Below are 22120 nucleotides of genomic sequence, written 5' to 3' on the forward strand. Positions count from 1 at the left end.
CACAATTTGAACATCCCAAATATGAATCCTTCCACTGCAGACAGTTTCAAGTATAAGTATTACTTAAAATTTGGCCAAAAGGAAAATTTTAGTATGTGCTTGTCGCTCTTGGTTCAAATGGGTGAAAAGTCATCAAAAAGATTGGATAATTGGCCTTGTTACTCTTGATTCAAATGGTAATCTATGTGCTCACTTATGTGTGCTGCTTTCAGTAAACTGTTAACTCGAATAATCTAAAGAAGTACTCCAATGTAATTGAAGGGAAAGTCCATTTTGAACACAGATACGATTACTATGGCAGTCGAGGTAACGCTGCTTTGAACATCACCATTACATAAATAAATAAAAAAAGATTGAATGCATGGTGGATGATTACCTAGTCAATGCTTGTTGATTCCATCTCCAGTTAAACTTCTCTGGTATGACTCTGTTGCCATATAATTTCATTTCATCATCTTTTTTTTTTGGTCGTTATCTTTCTTAATGGAATTTAGTTTGCTGAGTATCTGTTGGACATAAATGGATTCCTGCTGGCAGTTTTGAAAAGGCAATGAATGTCATTAATCTTGAGTTAACTTTAAGGCCTTTTCTATAATCAGAAATGTAGTTCACAGGATCGTTGAAGCCTTCCTGTAGCCATTAAAAAGCATCTTGATGATGCATTAAACCAAAAAAGGGCTGCACTGTGCACGAAGCATCCCGTGTTCACGCACGATCCGTGGAAGGGCCGGACCCCAAGGGGATGTAACATAGGTAGCCTGTACTGACGCAGGCATTAGTGGCTTATTCCACGGCTTGAGCCCATGACCTATATGTCACAAGGAGACGACATTACCATTGCTCCAAGGTCTAGTGATGCATTAAGCTAAGTTACAAAAACATATCAAAGTCAATATCAATGTGTTGGTGTGAACATTTTGAAGTTTTAAATCTCTATGTATACATTTCATGTTGTACATATCACAAAAATGTCTACATAGGAGTAAAAACAAGATACTTAACAAACAACATAAAACTATGAGAAAGACACTCAGCCCTTTGCAAGAGTTTCCGGAGAAATCTTACTTTATATCTTACATAACGACTCCAAGAAATAGAGACATTTTATGATCTCTTAAACTTCTCTATGCTCTATATAATCTATGGCTTTCAGAAGCTTAGCACCATCGAAGGGTTTTTCTATGTAATAATCCATTCCAACTTGAAAAATCTTATCTGTCACTTCCTTTGTATGTGCTGTTAAAGCTATGATGGGAATTCGAATTCCATAATGTGCCTCTTCTTCCCTAATGCATTTGGTTGCTTCAAATCCATCCATTTCTGGCATCTGCCAAACCACAAAACAAATACAGATATGTACGTTAGATACACTGGTAATATAAATTAATAGTAGTACCATTATGCAATCAACATTTTAAATGGGTAGCTCTACTAGTTGGACTTCCAAAAGCAGTAATTTATGCAAATGAAATCTCAATGCTTTAAAAGTTTATCTTACTTCAAAATATATTGCTCGTAGTAGTTCATCTTTTCTTTTTTCAATACAAAAAATTAAAGACTTGCCATTTGTGAACCATTCAGTAAAAATATTAACTCCAACGTAAACCTCAACTGAAGTCCTTTTTCAACCTATGTTTCTCGGATCCTCCAAAGGTGTTGTCACACTTATGTCTGATCCTTCAACTATTATGCATTTTTTAGGATCGGACGTGGGTCGAACGGTATTTTTGGAGGATCTAAGCCACACAGTTTTCAACCTGAAGAATGAAATACGAATCACATCTTACCTGACAATCCATCAGAATATAATCAAATGGTAGTGAAGGAGTGGATGGCCCTATATTGCGTTTATCACTAAGGACTTTGCGGACAAGAGCTAGAGCTTTTTCACCATTTTCGCATGTGTCAGTGGTTGCACCAAGCTTGGAAACCTTGGTTTTGCATATCATAAGTAGTACTCTATTATCCTCAACCACCAAAATTTTCTTTCCTGTTAAAGGTAAGTTCTCACTAGAACTTCCGTTAGCATCAACAGATACATCCTGTCGTTTCGCTTCTAAGGGTGGACTTCTGGACCTCATTGGAGGTTGCTGAATCTTCATTCTTGAAGTTGTTTCATCCTTTATTTCTTGTGTGACAGTTAGTAAATTTGTACCTTCAGACTCTGGTGCAAATTCGAGGACACGATATAAACGAGAACCATGTAGTGGTTTTGCCATGACTATATCTGTCGAAGGTAGGTTATCCTCCTCTTCTCCTGCATAACTAATACTAATTGATTTATGTTCTTGAACATGAGGCTGATCACTTGCTATGAGGAAAATATTAAATCTAAAGCAGGTGCCCTTTTCACCAATTTTCTTGTCGACTATACCTATTTCCCCTCCCATTAACCGAACCTGAAAAATGAACGAAAAGAAAGTAACATGAGATATGAAGTAAGAAATTCAATAAATTCCCTATGAAGCAAATCTTGAAATGCATACAGATTCCATGCTTTTTGCTTTCGCAGAAACTTGCTCAAATTCTTGTGTTTTGTAGTGTTCTCGTAGTTTCTTTTTTATTACTTCATACGTTATTCAGCGCCATTATATATTGGTGATGTTTCTATAATAGTATAATGATCAGATTGTCTCTTGGGGAAATATTAGTACCAAACAGAGACTGCAATAGCACTGATAAAACAAGAAATCAGACTTAACAGGAAAATAGTTTACTCCAACCAACTTTTAGTTCTGTAAATTTTGTTGTATTTATCAGTACTCTTTTTTTCTTTTCTGAAACGACATCTTTAATTAAACACTCTAGCTAGATAATGCTGATTGATCCCATATATGGCATGCACATGTAGACAGTTATGGATAAAGAGCAGAACACACTGATTCTAAATTCTAGATGCGCTACTCTATGTACTGTATAGTAAAACATACACATACCAACGACTGAGTAATACCGAGCCCTAAGCCAGTGCCTGCTTGTGATCCATGAACAGAAGTTGTTTGATCATTCACTTGAACATAATTCTCAAAAACTGACTTTTGTTTCTCTTTGGGAATTCCTTTCCCCGTATCGTCCACCTCGAATATGAACTCCACACAATTAGGATCTTGCTGAACTCTATTCAGTACTTGAGATTCTGCAGATGATTCATCGTTCTGTAAATGTAAGCATGACATACAACCAATACTAGAATTACTTGTATTGGAGCTTTGATCAAAAACAGGTTTTCGAGCCCAAGCCCGAAGAGCAATATGTCCCTCTGAGGTGAACTTAACTGCATTATGCAACAAGTTACTCAGTATCCGTCTTAATTCTCCCCTATCGCCTTTAACGCGAGAGAATCTAGCGACAGAACCATCACACGGATCTAGTAACACGTCGACATTCTTCATTGCTCCATTCGGGTAATAGATGTTGACAACATGTTCTAGTAGCTCTTCCATATTGAATTCTTGTTCTTCAAGTTGCATCTTCCCTTGCTCTATCTTGCTTTGGTCAAGAATAGAATTCAATATGGCTGAAGAAAAAAGAAAATCATAACTTTGATATTACATACACTTCATTTATGAACTAGTAAATTCAATTTCAAACTATTAATTAGCCTTGATATATATATATCATTGTGGATTATAAAGGAAACCCTTACATGCATGGAAGAAAGGCTATACACACGTGCATGCGCAACCATACACGCACATGTAAACGATATGTAACCGAGCAAATTGCCCTTAAATCTTGAATCCGCCTCTACATGCATAGTTAACTCTTTGAGATCAGTCACATATATCACGAGACTGTAAGTCTTGGTGGTAGAAGGTATCAATGTGGTTAGTGTTTTAGTTAACTCTTTGAGATCAGTAGGATTTAACTTATATGCTTTGACAATCTAAAAAAACTCTTATGGTATCAGTTTATTATAACATGCTATGTCGTAGCAGGTAAACCTATCTTATTTCCTATGTTGTTAATCCCACTTTTGTTGGAGCTGTCATATGGTATCTTGCACAACCAAAATTTCACCTTTATACCTTCAAGGATCGGGCCAGCACTATTGATACCATTTGTTGATATTTCTTAATTCTGGTATCAGTTTTGCTTGGAAAGAGATGATCGTTTACCTGCTATGACATAATACATTGATACCACAAGAGTTTTTGTAGATGTCAAAGTGTATTAGTTAAATCCAACTGATCTCAAAGAGTTAACTAAAACACTAATGTAAAAGTTACATTTATGCAAGTTTGCATAAATGACAGCTAATCGCTCAATGGAAGTGGAATCAGTAACGTAGAAAATTAGACAAATTACTGCTACGACATAACATGTTAAAGTACTTTGCTAGTATAAACGTATATTAGATTGTCAGAGTATATAAGTTAAATCCGACTGAGGTAAACACTAACCTAAAAGATCGTTCGTGCAAGATTCCATATGATTCAAATTCTTCACCAATTCGGATTCAGGTGAAGCCTGGGAGCGACACATCTCGATTAATCCAATGATTCCAGCAAGAGAAGCTCTAACATCATGATTTGCAAGTGCAAATGCAGTGCTTTTGTTCATACTTTTCCTTTCTTCTTGTTGAGTTGCTTCCATTTGCTTTATAAGTGCAGAAGACAAATACATTTCTCTTCTTCCTGCTCTTATTGTTAGTATCGCAAAGATGAATATTGAAATAGCCAATGCAATCATCATTAAGATGATTAACATGAATCCAAATTTAATGTTTCTGTGAAAATGGCTTTGTAGTTCATTGACTGATGTATAAACCTGAAAATTAAAACATACATCGGTTATACGTCGTCAGTGTCAAAGATTTTTTACTTCAAATTATAGGATTGGATCTTGCTAATAGTTGATTTTATATATTCTCGAACAACGGGTACGCAAGACAACGGCACCAACGAATACTGCACACCAGTTATGGAATAGGACATTAGTTCATTCTCGAGTACTTGAATCAAGATAGCCTAGATAATAGGATAAGGTACCAGATACAACAGGTCAAATAAAATGATAACGTAAAAAGTTACTACAAAAGGAAATTATTTTTACCATTTCTCCTCTATGATCCAAAACAAATACTAACAATTATGTCCCAATCGCAAATTAGTTGGAATCGGCTATGGAAATCTTCATTGTCCATGTCAACTAAAGTAAAACCCGAGGTATGTGGGATCCACACACGATGATAATAAAACACTCCTATTTGACGTGTTAACAACTGTATGAGATTCCATCATGTAACATCTGAAGATTTTTCTCATGCAACAGTTATCTAGTTAAAGAATCATCGTCTCTGAAACAACATGCAAGAGTGCATATATGTGAATTTAAGACGAGTTTAAGTTTGACGTGCTGACAGTATAGAAAAAAAAATAGATGTGAGAGAATACCTTAATCTCGCCTTCAATTCTTTTGACCCTATTGACCCAAAATGGTATCAGTACAGCAGGTACCAATAGCATCATCAATGCCTGCATGGAAAATATATTCAAGTACATAACTTTAGTCAACTAATTAGAATTTTGATAAATATTAAATTGACCACTAAATAATATTTTTGAGCACTAGAAAGCTTACCAGAACCAAGCAAAAACAAACAGGCGTTGGCACTTTTAATGTGCTTAGCTTCATGACTTGTTATTTGAGTTTGTATCTTTTTCTTGATGATTAGAAAAAAACTTTAAAAAAGATTGTGTTAATGCAACATAAAATATTAGAAATTAATAAATTCAAAATTGCAGCTATGAAATTTTCAACTTACCTCTATATTCGTTTACTCAATGAATATTTAATTTTCGTATGTCCATGCTTTATCATTATATATATGAAGAAAACAATCAAGAAATGAGTTCTTAAAATGGTAAAACATACAATAATGGATACAAAAGGCTATTTTCTTTATTGTTTTCCCTTCCTAGCTAGGCCATGATTTCTTTATTGTTTTTCCATTTTTGAGTAGTATTTTTTTAAGGAGATTATAAATTGAATGGATAATACATATAGTATATAGAGAATTTAAGGAGTTTTATTTAATATGACTTAAGTAGAAAAAGGAAATGCACTTAGAGATGACAAGAGAAAAAGGAAGAAAAATTAAAATAAAAGCAAGGATGCCATTTCATTAAATGTCAAAGTTATTGTTTTCCCTTTTTCTACGAATGCATATTTTTGGTCCCATGTAAAATATGCCACGAAGAAACAAAGGAAAATTAAGGGAAAATAATAAGAATGGGCATTGGGAATTCACTATTGAATAATAAAAAAAAATCATGGAGATGAATGATCATAATTCATGGTGGAAAAGATCTAATATGAAGTATGAAAAGTATTTATTCGTACATCGCCGTTTACATCAAACTATATTAATTTATCACAATTAGTAAAAAAAAATTTAGGTCAGGTGTTGTATTATTTAACTCGGGTAGTAAATATATAATAGTCTACCTAGACATGTTATTTTGAACTATTGATACAAGCTGATAAACAATAAAATATATAAATATATAAGTTCTTTTTCTTGCATTAGAATTGATAAAAATTAGCTTAATCACCAAGAAAGAAGGGGTGTGTGTGTATATATATATATATTTTGTTTAATATAAGCACGACCTTTTTATATTCATGATCAAATAAAAAATAAAAAAAGAAATTTCCGTGTTTTACGTATGTAAAAAATGATTTCAAAGGGTAATAAAAAAGAAAAAATTGTTTGGGTTACAATTAAACTATAGAAATAAGCCATTTAATGTTTTTAACATTTTTAGTTACCCTAGAAACTAAGGAAATTTGTTGGCGGCAACTAACTATTAGTAATTGTGTCATCTCTCTTCCATTCTTAATTAGAAGTCTTGAACATTGAATATGAAATCTTCTTTAATAAAAAATAATTTACTTTCACATTGGGAGTTTCCGACGTGAATCTTAATTAATCGATCCCAAAATAAATACGGAACATTGGATGAAAAACAAAAAAGAACCAGAATTTTACATTAAAAAAAAAAACGAAGAGTCAATATTTTAGTACTCCATAGTAAAAGTACCTTGATGAAAATCACTAATTGGTGTTATGCATGTCAACATTATAGCTGCATGTGATGGATTTCTTTTTCTTTCTCTGCAAATTTTAGAAAATAATAGAGAGTTCAAAAAACAAGAATAATAACTATGCCTCAATTCGAAGTCAATTGAGCTTGGAAGCACATAGTCATAAAGAATTGATTATAAGAAAGAAAAGCTATCAATTTTTCCATATCGCACATGCATGTGAACAAAAAATTTAGTGTCAAACGTCAGTTTAGAATGAATATGATTTTATTATATAAATCTTCTATTTTTTAACTTTTTCCACATGAATATATGTATGTTCGAACCGAAGGTAATTGATTAAATTAAACCTGCAGAATTTGTCCTAAATCCGCCTCCGACTCAGATCATATCACAGGAGTAAGAATGCTGTTAGAGAAGCAAGCGGAAGAAATAGGAAAAAACCTATTCAAAAGAAGAGAAAGATGATATTTTTCACTTCACATAAAAAGTAGTACTTAAATATAAGTATGTGTGTTTCTATTTTTAAAAACGGAAAGGAATATATAATGCGAAGACATGCATTATTTTTTTCTCCATCTGTCTTAAACTTTTAAAAGGTTTGACCGTAAAAAGTTTTTTTCCCTCACCCGAGTATGTATCTGTTTATTTGCACTTTATGCATTATATATTCTTTTCCATTTTTAAAAAGTGGCACATACTTTATATAAAACTTTTGTGTATAGGCTTAATAACGATAGGTTTGGCAGTTAAGTGAAGTAAACTAGCTTCTCTACTCTCTCTGGTATAATCTTATCTGCACCGAATTTATATCAAATTAATTTAGCTTATTATATTAAATAATTTAATGAGGTGAAGACGATAGATTCCGTGATAGTTGTGTATGTTCAAATACATAGTGTGCAACCAACGAGCCTTTAATCAGAGATCTCACGTTTGAGTACTGAGTATGGAATTGTCTAAGTTAGGAAGAATTTTACCCCAACGTGAAACTTCTCGGCACGAATCCAGATTTAGACGAGCTAGCTCCAACATGAGTGACGACTATCAGGCGAGAAAAAAAAAAAAAAACATCATGCATTTATTTCTTTGATTTAGCTAAAATTGTGGAGGAATTTTCTTCTTGAGAACTGCATTTTTATCTGAACTGAGACACTTTCTATGAGATTGAAAATAAACCTCATGAAGAACCTGCTTATGAAAGGACTTTTGGCTTGTGCAGATACACTGCATAGATCATCTTAGCACTGGGAATGAGTTGTTTATGGTAATGTGCACACTCATTTTCATGCTTTTTGGTGTCGTTTTGTCACCGGGTTAGGATATTAATCTTGGTATAAAATTTGGAATTACATTTATCACGTGTTTGACTATTTGATATTAGCCAATACGGGTATAAAATGTATATTGATCCCTTATAAGATGTGAGATAATAATCCTAGGACTATAACCCCGGGATCATGATCCCAGAGACATCCTTGTTCCAAACCAAATGACCCCTTAATTGAATTTTTAACTTGAACAACCTAAACATATAATCCTACTTGGCATAATTCAATTTCTATACAAACTTTTTCATTCCAACTTTATATGACATTCTTTCAACTTAAGTACGTTCTAAGATACTTAACACAATTCTGTTTCTGTAAAACTTTCACGACTTCCAGGAATGTAAATTTATGAAGATATTAACTCTTCAAATTTTTTGTAACGTTTGCTAATCTTGTTAACTACTTTAATATTCTACAGGCATTACTAACATGTTATCTAAATCAAATTAACATCTTAAACTAGTACTAAGTTGAATACCTTCGATGAAATGAAGAGAGTACTAAAAAAAGAAGGGAGCACAACATATTACCAAATTAACAAACATATTCTCAAAAGACAAGCAAAATTTCTTCAAATGATGATTTTCTTAGGGAAGGGAGGGAGTATGTGAGAGTACAACAACAACAAAATACCCAGTTGAATCCCACAATGTGGGGTCTGGGAAGGGTAAAGTGTACGCAGACCTTACCCCCACCTTGGAAGGTAGGGAGGCTGTTTCCGAAAGACCCTCGGCTCAAAAGAAAACAAGGGAAAAGAGTCAGATACAGACAAGTGAATCAAAACAATGCGAAAATGAGAAATAGCAAGAGCAACAGAGTCATGATAAAACAACAAAGATAGACAAGACCCAACACATAGAAGCAGGATAAAAATACTCCTAATACGAGAAAGGAAACCTCGTGGCCCCCTACTAGGCCTCTACCCTGATACACGACCTCCACCCCCTCCTATCACCAGTCATGTCCTCGATAAGCTGAAGTAGCGCCAGGTCCTGCCGAATCACCTCTCCCCAGGCCTTCTTTGGCCTAACCCTCCCTCTCTTCAGGCTCGTCACTACTATCCTCTCATACCTCCTCACTGGTGCATCAGCGCATCTCCGCTGCACATGGCCGAACCACCTCAACCTCCCTTCCTGCATCATATCCACCACAGGGGCCACACCCACCTTATCCCGAATCACTTCATTCCGAATCCTATCTCTCCTGGTATGCCCGCACATTCATCTCAGCATCCGCATCTCAGCTACCTTCATCTTCTGGATATGAGCTTTCTTAACTGGCCAGCATTCCGTCCCATACAACATAACCGTCTAACCACCGCTTTGTAGAACTTTCCCTTTAGAATAGGCGGCACCTTCTTATCGCACAACACCCCCGATGCTAGCTTCCATTTCATCCATCCCGCTCCAATACAATGTGTGACATCGTCGTCAATCTTGCCCAGTCCCTTGGATGATTGACCCCAGGTACTTGAAACTTTCTTTCTTCGGGATACCTGAGTATCCAGCTGCACGTCCTCGTCCTCTACTTGACTCCCATCACTGAACTTGCACTCTAAGTATCCTGTCTTAGTCCTGCTCAACTTGAAACCCTTCGACTCCAGAGTCTGTCGCCAAACCTCCAGTCTCGCGTTAACACCGCACCGCGACTCATCAATAAGCACAATGTCATCTGCAAACAACATGCACCACGGAACCTCTCCTTGAATGTGGCTTGTTAGAGAGTCCATTGCCACAACAAACAGAAACGGGCTAAGCGCGGACCCCTGGTGCAGGCCCATCGTGACTGGAAAGTGTTCCGAGTCACCTCCAATCGTCCTCACCTGAGTCTTGGCTCCATCATACATGCCCTTAATTGCTTTAATGTATGCTACAGGAACACCTCTAGCTTGCAGACATCTCCACAGCACCTCTCTTGGGACTTTGTCGTAAACCTCCTCAAGGTCAGTGAGAGTAATTTCATAAATGATCATTCTGGTCCAAAAAAGAAAATACAAGTGGCTAATAGGTTTGGCAGAGGAGACAATTAAAGTGGCAACAACAATAAAATAGGTAAAAAATCATCAAAAGATTGGATAGTTGGCCTTGTCACTTTTATGGTAATATATGTGCTCACTTATTTGTGCTGCTTTCAGTGAACTGTGAAACTCGAATAACCTAAACAAGTACTCCAATAAAATCGAAGAGAAAGTCCAATTTGAACACATATATGATCTGCTACGCGATTGACTGTAATGGTGTAGGTGCGTAAGGTAGCAGGTACCCTGTACCCGGTGGAAATGCTGCGTGAACATCACCATTATTTAAAGAAAAAAAGATCGAATGCTTGGTGGATGATTACCCAATCAATGCTTGTTGATTCCATCACCAGTTAAACTTCTCTGACTCTGTTTCCATAAAATTGCATTTCATCATCTTTTTTTGTTTGTCATTCTCCTTCTTATAATGGAATTTACTTTGCTGATTATCTGTTGGATATAAATGAATTCCTACTGCCAGCTTTGAAGGCAATGAATGTCATTAAAATTGAGTTAACTTTAAGGCATTTTCTATAATCAGAAATTTAGTTCAAGGGATTGTTGAAGCCTTCTTGTACCAATTAGAAAGCATGTTGATAATGCATTAAGCCAAACAAAAAGGGGCTGCACAGTGCACGAAGTATCCCGTGTTCACGCACAATTTGGAAAAAGGCCGCACCCCAAGGGAGTGTATATAGGCAGTCTACCCTGACACAAGCATAATAGTGATTGATTTCACGGCTCGAGCCCACGACCTATATGTCACACAGAAACAACTTTACCATTTCTCCAAGGTCCATTGATGCATTAAGCTAAGTTACAATAAAACATTCTATCAAAGTCAATTTCTATGTGTTGGTGTGAATATTTCAAAGTTTTAAATCTCTATGCATGCATTTCATGTTTTACACAGCACAAAAATGTTTACATAGAAGTAAAAACAGGACACTAAACTTAACAAAACAACATAAAACTATGAGAAAGACACTTGAGCAGCCCTTTGCAAGAGTTTCCGGAGAAATCTTACTTTATATCTTACATAACGACTCGAAGAAATAGAGACTTTTTATGATCTCTTAAACTTCTTTATGCTCTATATAATCTATGGCTTTCAGAAGCTTAGCACCATCGAAGTGTTTTTCTATGTAATAATCCATTCCAACTTGAACAATCTTATCTGTTACTTCCTTTGTATGTGCTGTTAAAGCTATGATGGGAATTCGAATTCCATATCGTGCCTCTTCTTCCCTAACATTTGGCTGCTTCAAATCCATCCATCTCTGGCATCTTCCAAACCATAAAACAAAGACGGATATACATTATATACACTGGTAATGCAAATTAATAGTAGTACCATTATGCAATCAACATTTTAAATGAGTAGCTCTACTAGTTGGACCTCCAAAAGCAGTAATTTATGCAAATGAAATCTCAATGCTTTAAAAGTTTATCTTACTTCAAAATCTATTGCTCGTAGCAGTTCATCTTTTCTTTTTTTCAATACAAAAAATATGCCATTTGTGAACCCTTCAATAAAACCTCAACTGAAGTCCTTTTTCAACCAATGTTTATCGGATCCTCCAAAGGTGTCGTTGTCGTCACACTTATGTCTGATCTTTCAACTATTATGCATTTTTTAGGATCTGACGTGGGTGGAAAGGCATTTTTGGAGGATCTAAGCCACATAGTTTTCAACCTGAAAAATGAATACGAACCACATCTTACTTGACAATCCATCAGAATATAATCAAATGGTGGTGAAGGAGTGGATGGCCCTATATCGCGTTGATCACTAAGGACTTTGCGGACAAGAGCTAGAGCTTTTTCACCATTTTCGCATGCGTCAGTGGTTGAGCTAGAAACCTTGGTTTTGCATATCATAAGTAGTACTTTATTATCCTCAACCACCAAAATTTTCTTTCCTGTTAAAGGTAAGTTCTCACTAGAACTTCCGTTAACATCAACAGATATATCCTGTCTCTTCACTTCTAAGGGTGGACTTCTGGACCTCATTGGAGGTTGCTGAATCTTCATTCTTGAAGTTGTTTCATCCTTTATTTCTTGTGTGACGGTTGGTAAATTTGTACCTTCAGACTCTGGTGCAAATTCGAGGACACGATATAAACGAGAACCATGTAGTGGTTTTGCCATGACTATATCTGTCGAAGGTAGCTTATCCTCCTCTACACCTGGTTTATCGAGCCAAACAACTCGAAGGGACACATTCTTGGGAAAGTCCTTCCGGTACTCAGCCATAGCACGGCCTATTTCTCTAGTTAGTCCAACACTTGTGTCAATTATGATCAAGATGAATCTTATAAGTCCTCCACCCCTCCTCTGAAATGATGAGATATTGATATGATCATTGATACCCGTTCCATCTGAAGCACTGAGGGGAATTTCCTTTGATGTCCCTGAGGATGAGGAGGAGTTGTATGATGCAAAGTTGGTTGTATTCCTTTTTACCTTCTTGAGAGTTTGAGAAAACTCCTCGTGTCGATTCACAACATATACCTTTAAGCCTATTATCTTCTTCATGAATCTACAAAGAACTCGGCTTCTTTCTTCCTCCTTAATGAAAAGAACGACATTGGAATTTTCTGGTTTTTGATGGCTAGTGATACCATAATAGGAGTCACTAGATATACCTCCTAAATGAGACTCCAAATCTTCTTCTCTTGCATAATTAACGCTAACTGCTTGATTTTCTTGAGCTTGAGGCTGATCCCATGCTTTCAGGAATATGTTGAATCTAAAGCAAGTGCCCTTTTCACCAATTTTCTTGTCGACGATACCTATTTCACCTCCCATTAACCGAACCTGAAAAATGAATGAAAATAAGAAAGTAACATGAGATGTGAAGAAGGAAATTCATTAAACTCTCTATGAAGCAAATCTTGAAATGCATAGAAATGCTAGGCTTTTTTCCTTTAGCAGAAACTTGCTTAAATGTAGCTGAACAAAATCTTGTGTTTCATAGTGTTCTCATGAGTATCTTTCTTATTAGTTCACACGTTATTTAGCATCGTTATATATTGGTGATGTTTCTACAGTAGTGATTAGATTGTCTCTTGGAGAAATATTAGTACCAAAAAGAGACTTCAATAGCACCGATAAAAAAAAAACCAGACTTAACAGGAAAGTACTTTAACTTTTAGTTCGGTGAATTTTGTTCTATTTTATAAGTACTTTTTTTTTTCTTTAATTAAACATTACTAGCTAGATAATACTGATTGATCCTGTATATAGAATGAAGATGTAAGACAGTTAATGATCTAGACCAGACGCAGCGTGCACTACTAAAAAATAAGAATTAGTGACGGACGAATTCCGCAGCTAAACAGGCAAAATCCACCGCTAATCCTATTTAGCGTCGGATTAGCGACAGATTATCACAAAAAATTTGTTAGCTACGAGCAATTTAGCGAAGAAATTCATAGCTAATTCTAGTTTTTTTTTTTGGAAGGTCTGTGTGTGCGTAACTGGCACATATACAAAAGCATAACATACTGACTCTAAATTCTGAATTCACTACTGTACATAGTATATAGTAAAAGATACACGTACCAACGACTGAGTAATCCCGAGCCCTAAGCCAGTGCCTGCTTGTGATCCATGAACAGAAGTTGTTTGATCATTCACTTGAACATATATAGTTCTCAAAAACTGATTTCTGTTTCTCTTTGGGAATTCCTTTCCCCGTATCATCCACCTCGAATAGGAACTCCACACAGTTGGGATCTTGCTGAACTCTATTTAGTACTTGCACTTCTGCGGAAGATTCATCGTTCTGTAAACGTAAGCATGACACACAACCAATACTAGAGTTACTTATACTCGGAGCAAGATTGGAAGTTTGACCAAAATGGTTTTCGAGCCCAAGCTTAAGAGTAATGTGGACCTCTGAGGTAAATTTAACTGCATTATGCAACAAGTTACTCAGTATTCGTCTGAATTCTCCCCTATCGCCTTTAACGCGAGAGAATCTTGCGACAGAACCATCACACGGATGTAGTAACACGTCGACATTGTTCATCGCTGTATTCGGGTAATAGATGTTGACAACATTTTCTAGTAGATCTTCCATCTTGAATTCTTCTTCTTCAAGTTGCATCCTCCCTTGTTCTATCTTGCTTTGGTCAAGAATAGAATTCAATACGGCTGAAGAAAAAAGATCATAACTTTGATATTACATACACTTCATTTATGAACTAGTAAGTTCAATTAAAGCATATCAAACTATTAATTAGCCTTGATTTATATATCATTGTGGATTCTTCTTCAAGTTGCATCCTCCCTTGTTCTATCTTGCTTTGGTCAAGAATAGAATTCAATATGGCTGAAGAAAAAAGATCATAACTTTGATATTACATACACTTCATTTATGAACTAGTAAGTTCAATTAAAGCATATCAAACTATTAATTAGCCTTGATATATATATCATTGTGGATTATAAAGGAAACCCTTACTAGCATAAGAAAGGCTATACACAGGTGCATGCGCGCACGCACGCGCGCACACACACACACGCACAAAAGTAAACGATATGTAACCTAGAAAACTGCCCTTAAATCTTGAATCCACCTCTACATGCATAGTTAACTAATCTAGCAGTAAAAGTTTAATTTTTTTTTAATATTGTACGGCAGTTCAATGTGTATCTATATGAGGACTAATGTATTGCACAAAATGTAGATTACAGAACTAGTAGAATCACTAAAACAAAAACTTACCAGATCATAGTTAACTAATCTAGCAGTAAAAGTTTAATTTTTTTTTTAATATTGTACGGCAGTTCAATGTGTATCTATATGAGGACTAATGTATTGCACAAAATGTAGATTACAGAACTAGTAGAATCACTAAAACAAAAACTTACCAGATCAAATGCATTTGAACCCTCCAAGTTTAAAAAGTGAAACGCTATATTTATTTCAACTTTTTTTCTCTATAACATGTTTTTTCTATATAACATACATAGGGGATTAGAAAAAGGAAAAGGGGGAAGGGGTCGGGACAACGCTAATTGAATCAACACATACTGTGTAAGAGACTCTCACATATATCACGAGACTCTAAGTCTTGGTGGTAGAAGTTATCAATGTGGTTAGTGTTTTAGTTAACTCTTTGAGATCAGTCGGATTTAACTTATATACTCTGATAATCTAAAAAAACTCTTATGGTATCAATGTATTATAACATGTTATGTCGTTGCAGGTAAACCTATCTTATTTCATATGTTGTTAATCCCACTTTTGTTGGAGCTGTCATATGGTATCTTGCATAACCAAAGTTTCACCTTTATACCTTCAAGGATCAGGTCAACGCTATTGATACCATTTGTTGAGATTTCTTAATTCTAGTATCAATTATACTTGGAAAGATGATGATCGTTTACCTTCTCATCCCGTTACCTAAAACATATTGGAATAATGGAGAATGGATTGCCTATTGTTGTGCAGGCGTACACAAAGAGGATGTTAAAAACGTAGCTAAAATCATCTTCCACTGAGCAATCCTAGGAGCCACTCGTGACTCTTATCTAGACTCATGATACTTTAGTATTAGAAGCTGAAGAACCCGTGCTTCAATGGTGGTCTTTGACAAGTCGGCCTTAGCATCTCTGTAACCTGCCTGCGATTTAACATTTTTGTGTATCTTTATCCTGTGACGATTAGGCAAATCTCCATATATACGTGGGCTTTGCATCGCTGCCAGCCTGAATCTAGGCAACATTAGATACCTGAGTCTAATGTTGTACTTCTGTCGGAAGTAGTCAACAACAGATGTCCTTATTCTAATTCCTTTACTGGTTGAGTGAACACCCAGGAGATCTTGTAGCGTCACCTTGATGACGTATCTCTACCCTTAATACCTTTCAGAACCCTTAATACCTATTAAGAAACACGAGATTCATGTTAACAGTTCATGTCTGATCAGGACCGTAAAAAGGGTAAAAAGGGTTCTGAAAGTTGTAAAGGGTAGATGTATGTCATCAAGGTGTTAGACGCTACAAGATCTCAGAGGTGTTCACTCAACCAGTGAAGGATATAATGTTTTCCATTGATGGGACCGAAACAAGGACATCTGTTGTTGACTACTTTCAATAGAAGTACAACATTGGACTTAGGTATCTGATGTTGCCTGCGATTCAGGCTGGCAGTGATGCAAAACCCATGTATGTATGGAGATTTTCCTAATTGTCCCAGGACAAAGATACACAAAAATGTTAAACCGCAGGCAGTTAACAGAGATGCTAAAGGCAACTTGTCAAAGACCACCATTGAAGCACGGGTTCTTCAGCTTCCAATGCTTAAGTATCATGAGGCTGGACAAGAATCACGACTGAATCCTAGGATTGGGCAGTGGAAGATGATTTTAGCTACGTTTTCAACATCCTCTTTGCGTACGCCTTCACAACTATAGGCAATTCATTCTCCATTATTCGAACATGTTTTAAGTAACGGGATGAAAAGGTAAACGATCATCATCTTTTCAGGTAATATTGAAACTAGAATGAAGAAATACAACAAGTGGTAGAGCATTGGTTCGATCCTGGAAGATGTAAAGGTGAAACTTTGGCAATCTCCATTGAAGATTTGTCTCCAGGATTGAGGAACCGTTGAGAGGCCGACTATTTGCAAAAACAGATTGAATGTTCTAGGGCTGTAAAGTGGGATTAACAATGTAGGAAATAAGACAGATTTACCTGCAATGACATAACATGTTATAATACATTGATACCATAAGAGTTTTTTAGATGGTCAAAGTATATAAGTTAAATCCGATTTATCTCAATAAGTTAACTAAAACACTAACCTAAAAGATTATTTGTGCAAGATTCCATATATGACAGGTAATCGCTCAATAAAAGTGAGATCAATTATTGTTCGGATCGGTAACCCAGGTAATGAGGAATTTAGCCAAACAACATTATAATGACAAAAACAAAGACAATAGTTAGTTGATAACAATGGCAAGTAAAGAAAATAATGAAGCACAAATTTAATGTGGTTCAGTCAGTGTGACCTACGTCACAAGTGGAGAGGAGCAATTTCACTATATCAATAAGAGTACAATAGAGAGTAAAAAATTAGAGTAAATACTCTAATTAACCCAAGAGAATAACCTCGAGATCACTCCAAAAGAAGGATTCACACAAGTGTTTCCCAACTCTCTTACAATAATACTCTAAAAGAAAAGAAGATGACAAAGAGAAAGAGAAAGAGAAGCTCTTCAAATTGTTTTGGTGTGTTTTCAACTGATGGTAGCTCTTCTATTTATAGCAAGAATGTACTTGGTCTCCAAGCTTGTGATGTCATGGCTTATGTCATGAACAAATGTATCAAATCACACATATCAAAACTTGGTGCCCAAGTTCAATCTTCCACCAGATTTGTTGCTAAAGGCTTATGCCTATATGAAAGGGCCCACTTGAGAACAATCAAAATGAAGGCCACATTACAATTACGTAGGAAATACAATTACGTAGGAAATAAGACAAACTACTGCTACGACATAACATGTTAAAGTACTTTGCTACTATAACCGTTTTTTAGATTGTCAGAATATATAAGTTAAATCCGACTGACCTATAAAACACTAACCTAAAGGATCGTTCGTCCAAGATTCCATATGATTCAAATTCTTCACCAATTCGGATTCTGGCGAAGCCTGGGCGCGACACATCTCGATTAATCCAATGATTCCAGAAAGAGAAGCTCTAACATCATGATTTACAAGTGCAAATGCAGTGCTTTTGTTCATACTTTTCCTTTCTGCTTGTTGAGTTGCTTCTATTTGCTTTATAAGTGCAAAACGCAAATACATTTCTCTTCTTCCTGCTCTTATTGTTAGTATTACAAAAGTGAATATTGAAACAGCCAATGCAACCATCATTAAGATGATTAACTTGAATCCAACTATTATTCAACTAATACAACTTTTTAATCAACTAACTAGAATTTGATAAATACTAAATTGACCACTAAATAATACTATTATTCAGCACTAGAAAACTTACCAGAACCAAGCACAAACTGACAGGCCTTGGCATTTTTAATGTGCTTAGCTTCATGACTTGATATTTGAGTTTGTATTTTTTTCTTGATGATTAGAAAAAGAAAAAAAAAGTTGTGTTAATGCAACATAAAATATTAGAAATTAATAACTTGAAAATTGCAGCTAGATGAAAATTTCATAGAGGAATTTTCAACATACCTCTATTCGTTTACTCTATGAATATTTAATTTAATTTACCTAAGTCTATGGCTTTCTCATATATATATAAACAATCAAGAAATGAGTTCATAAAATGGTAAAATATAAAATGAATGGATAAAAATGGCTATTTTCCCTTCCTAGGCCATAATTTCTTTATTGTTTTTTTCCATTTTAGAGTAGTATTCTTTTAAGAAGATTATTAATTGAACGGACAATACATATAATATATAGAGAATTTAAGGATTTTTATTTAATATGACTTATGTAGAAAAAGGAAATGCATTTAGAGATGACAAGAGAAAAAAGGAAGACAAATTAAAATAAAAGCAAGGATGTCACTTCATTAAATGTCAAAGTTATTGTTTTCCTTTTCTCCTCGGATACATAATGACTTTTTTGGTCCCATGTAAAATATGCCAAGAAGAAAAAAAGGAAAATTAAGGAAAACTAATAAGAACGGGCATTGGGATTAATTCATGGAGATGAATGATCATAATTCATGGTGGAAAAGATTAATTTGAAGTATGAAAAATATTTATTCGTATGTGGCGTTTACATCAAACTATATGAATTTATCACAATTAATTAGTAACAAAATTTAGGTCAGATGTTGTATAATTTAACCCGGCTTAAGAAGTAATTTTGAAGTATTGATACCAGCTGATAAAGAATACTAGTATATATAAATATATATAAGTTTTTTTCCGGCATTTGAATTGAGAAAAATTAGCTTAGCACCAACAAAGAATAACATAATTTAAGTGTGATGTTTATATATCATGATCAGGTAAAAAAAGAAGAAGAAAATTCTATGTTGTACGTACGTATAAATGATTTCAAAGGGTAATAAAAAGAAAAATATTTGTTTCGGACTACAATTAAATTTCAAAAAGAAGCCGTTTAATTTTAAACTATTTAGAAGAGCCGGTTGGGCTCCTTTTTCGTCGTCCAACCGGCTCCTTTTTGGTCGTCATATATATGGGCCCCATATATATATATATATATATATATATATATATATATATATTAAAAAACAACATTAAAAAAAAAAAATTGGGCTCCATATTAAACACCGACCAGTATTAAAAAAAAAGGAGAGAAGAAAAAAAGTGGAACCCACTACATCCAAGCTCACGGGAAAAAAAAAGTGGACCCCATATTAACAAAAATCAAGCAATATTAAAAAAAAAAAATTGGGCTCCATATTAAACACCAACCAGTATTAAAAAAAAAAAGAGAAGAAAAAAGGTGGAACCCACCACATCCAAACTCACGGGGAAAAAAAATTGGACCTCATATTAACAAAAATCAAGCAATATTAAAAAAAAAAAGTGAATCCCATATTAAAAAACAAACAATGTTAAAAAAAAAAAAAAAAAAAAAAAAAAGGTGCTTAGAAAATCAAACAATTAAATCAATAATGATGGATTCATTGCCACATGCGTATCAACCCATTAGTGAGAGCAAATGAAATTATTGTACAGCAACATACTTAAAATACTTTTATATTAAAATAAGATAGAATTTAATTACTTTTTTATTTTTTCCTTACTAAATGTGAAAAGAGATTAATGTCATAAAAGAAAAAATACTATTAAATGGAGATCAAATAATTAATAAGGTAAATTAGTGAAATTATAATTCTAACTGACGTTTCCTTAAAAAATAGTGTAAAAAATAACATGACAAGTAAAATGAGTTAAACAAAAAATATTTATTAAAAATTAAAAAATAGAAGTTCTTCGTGGACCCATATTAAACACCAACCAGTATTAAAAATAAAATAAAATTGGGCTCCTTAAAAAACCGTGTAAAAAACAACATGACAAGTAAAATGAGTTAAACAAAATCAAGCAATATTAATAATAAAAAAAATGAATCCCATATTAAAAAAACAAACACTGTTGAAAAAAAAAATGCTTAGAAAATCAAACAATTAAATTAATAATGATGGATTCATTGCCACATGCGTATCAACCCATTAGTGGGAGCAAATTTAATTATTGTACAACAACATACTTAAAATACTTATATATTAAAATAAGATAGAATTTAATTACTTTTTCATTTTTTCCTTACTCTAATAAATGTGAAAAGAGATTAATGTCATAAAAGAAAAAATACTATTAAATGGAGATCAAATAATTAATAAGGTAAATTAGTGAAATTATAATTCTAATTGACGTTTCTTTAAAAAATCGTGTAAAAAACAACATGACAAGTAAAATGAGTTAAACAAAAAATATTTATTAAAAATTAAAAAATAGAAGTTCTTCATGGACCCATATTAAACACCAACCAATATTAAAAAAAAAGCGAAGAAAAAAAAAGTAGAACCCACCACATCCAAACTCACGGGGAAAAAAAAGTGGACCCCATATTAACAAAATCAGGCAACATTAAAAAAAAAAAGTGAATCCCATATTAAAAAAACAAACAATGTTAAAAAAAAAAAAGGTCCTTAGAAAATCAAACAATTAAATCAATAATGATGGATTCATTGTCACATGCGTATCAACCCATTAGTGGGAGCAAATGAAATTATTGTATAGCAACATACTTAAAATACTTATATATTAAAATAACATAGAATTTAGTTACTTTTTTATTTTTCCCTTACACTAATAAATGTGAAAAGAGATTAATGTCATAAAAGAAAAAATAATATTAAATGGAGATCAAATAATTAATAACGTAAATTAATGAAATTATAATTCTAATTAACGTTTCCTTAAAAAACCGTGTAAAAAATAACATGACAAGCAAAATGAGTTAAATAAAAAATATTTACTAAAAATTAAAAAATGGAAGTTCTTCATTCAAATAGAAAATCAAATTTCTACTTTGTTTCATTTTAAACATGTAAAATTAATATAATAATTTGAAATAGAATTATCCAAATCAAAATTTGATAAAAAATATTATATGTATTACTTTACTATTACTACTATATAGAAGATCCAGTTTATAGAGGCAAGATCGTCGTCCGTGTTCGCTCCTACATTTTTATTTAAGGGCAAAAAAATCCTTTGTGGTCAAATCCTTTGTGGTCCCACCCACTTTTTTATTTAAGGGTAAAAAAATGACGTTTTATATTTTATATTATCAACTCTTCTAAAAGGTAGATAGAAATACTTTATTATATTTCTATTTTTCTGCTATATAGAAGTATCGGTTTACCCATGCTTCGTCGTCAGTCACTCTTTAAAAAAAAAAAAAAGGTGAACCCCACCCTCTCCAAACTCATGAAAAAAAAGGTGGACCCCACCCTCTCCAAACTCATGAAAAAAAAAGTGGATCCCATATTTAAAAAAAAAAAAAAGACAACGTCAAAAAAAAAAAAAAAACGTGCACCCCATATATTAAAAAATCAAACAATATTCATGTAATTTTCAAAGTGGGAGTAAATGAAATTATTGCAAGCAAAAAACATGGACCCCATATTATTACTTTTCTTCAAAATATTTAATTGCTGTATTTGTTATTCCGCCATGTCA

The 22120-nt window shown here is 34.0% G+C and overlaps 2 protein-coding genes across 4 annotated transcripts; both read right to left on the reverse strand.

Annotated features, from left to right (window-relative positions):
- Positions 1–988: 988 nt before the first annotated feature.
- Positions 989–7531, reverse strand: LOC132602689 (histidine kinase CKI1-like). 2 transcript variants are annotated; one of them, XM_060315483.1, is made up of 8 exons: positions 7401–7531; positions 7047–7120; positions 5584–5684; positions 5397–5477; positions 4404–4770; positions 2937–3517; positions 1788–2399; positions 989–1327 (listed from the first exon to the last, which is right to left on the reverse strand). In XM_060315483.1, the coding sequence occupies exons 3-8, from the start codon at positions 5635–5637 to the stop codon at positions 1115–1117; spliced, it is 1908 nt and encodes a 635-aa protein (XP_060171466.1). In that variant the 5' UTR covers positions 5638–5684; positions 7047–7120; positions 7401–7531; the 3' UTR covers positions 989–1114. The 2 variants fall into 2 exon arrangements, with proteins under 2 accessions (XP_060171466.1, XP_060171467.1); XM_060315484.1 differs by lacking the exons at positions 7047–7120; positions 7401–7531 and adding an exon at positions 5768–6582.
- Positions 7532–11245: 3714 nt separating this feature from the next.
- LOC132604545 (histidine kinase CKI1-like) lies at positions 11246–18323 on the reverse strand. 2 transcript variants are annotated; one of them, XM_060318096.1, is made up of 3 exons: positions 17530–18323; positions 13966–14559; positions 11246–13218 (listed from the first exon to the last, which is right to left on the reverse strand). In XM_060318096.1, exons 2-3 carry the CDS (start codon positions 14104–14106, stop codon positions 11956–11958), a joined length of 1404 nt encoding a protein of 467 aa, XP_060174079.1. In that variant the 5' UTR covers positions 14107–14559; positions 17530–18323; the 3' UTR covers positions 11246–11955. The 2 variants fall into 2 exon arrangements, with proteins under 2 accessions (XP_060174079.1, XP_060174077.1); XM_060318094.1 differs by having other exon boundaries at positions 13966–18323.
- Between the last annotated feature and the right edge of the window lie 3797 nt (positions 18324–22120).

This window comes from Lycium barbarum, chromosome 7 (genome assembly GCF_019175385.1).
Source record: "Lycium barbarum isolate Lr01 chromosome 7, ASM1917538v2, whole genome shotgun sequence".
NCBI classification, from domain to species: domain Eukaryota; kingdom Viridiplantae; phylum Streptophyta; class Magnoliopsida; order Solanales; family Solanaceae; genus Lycium; species Lycium barbarum.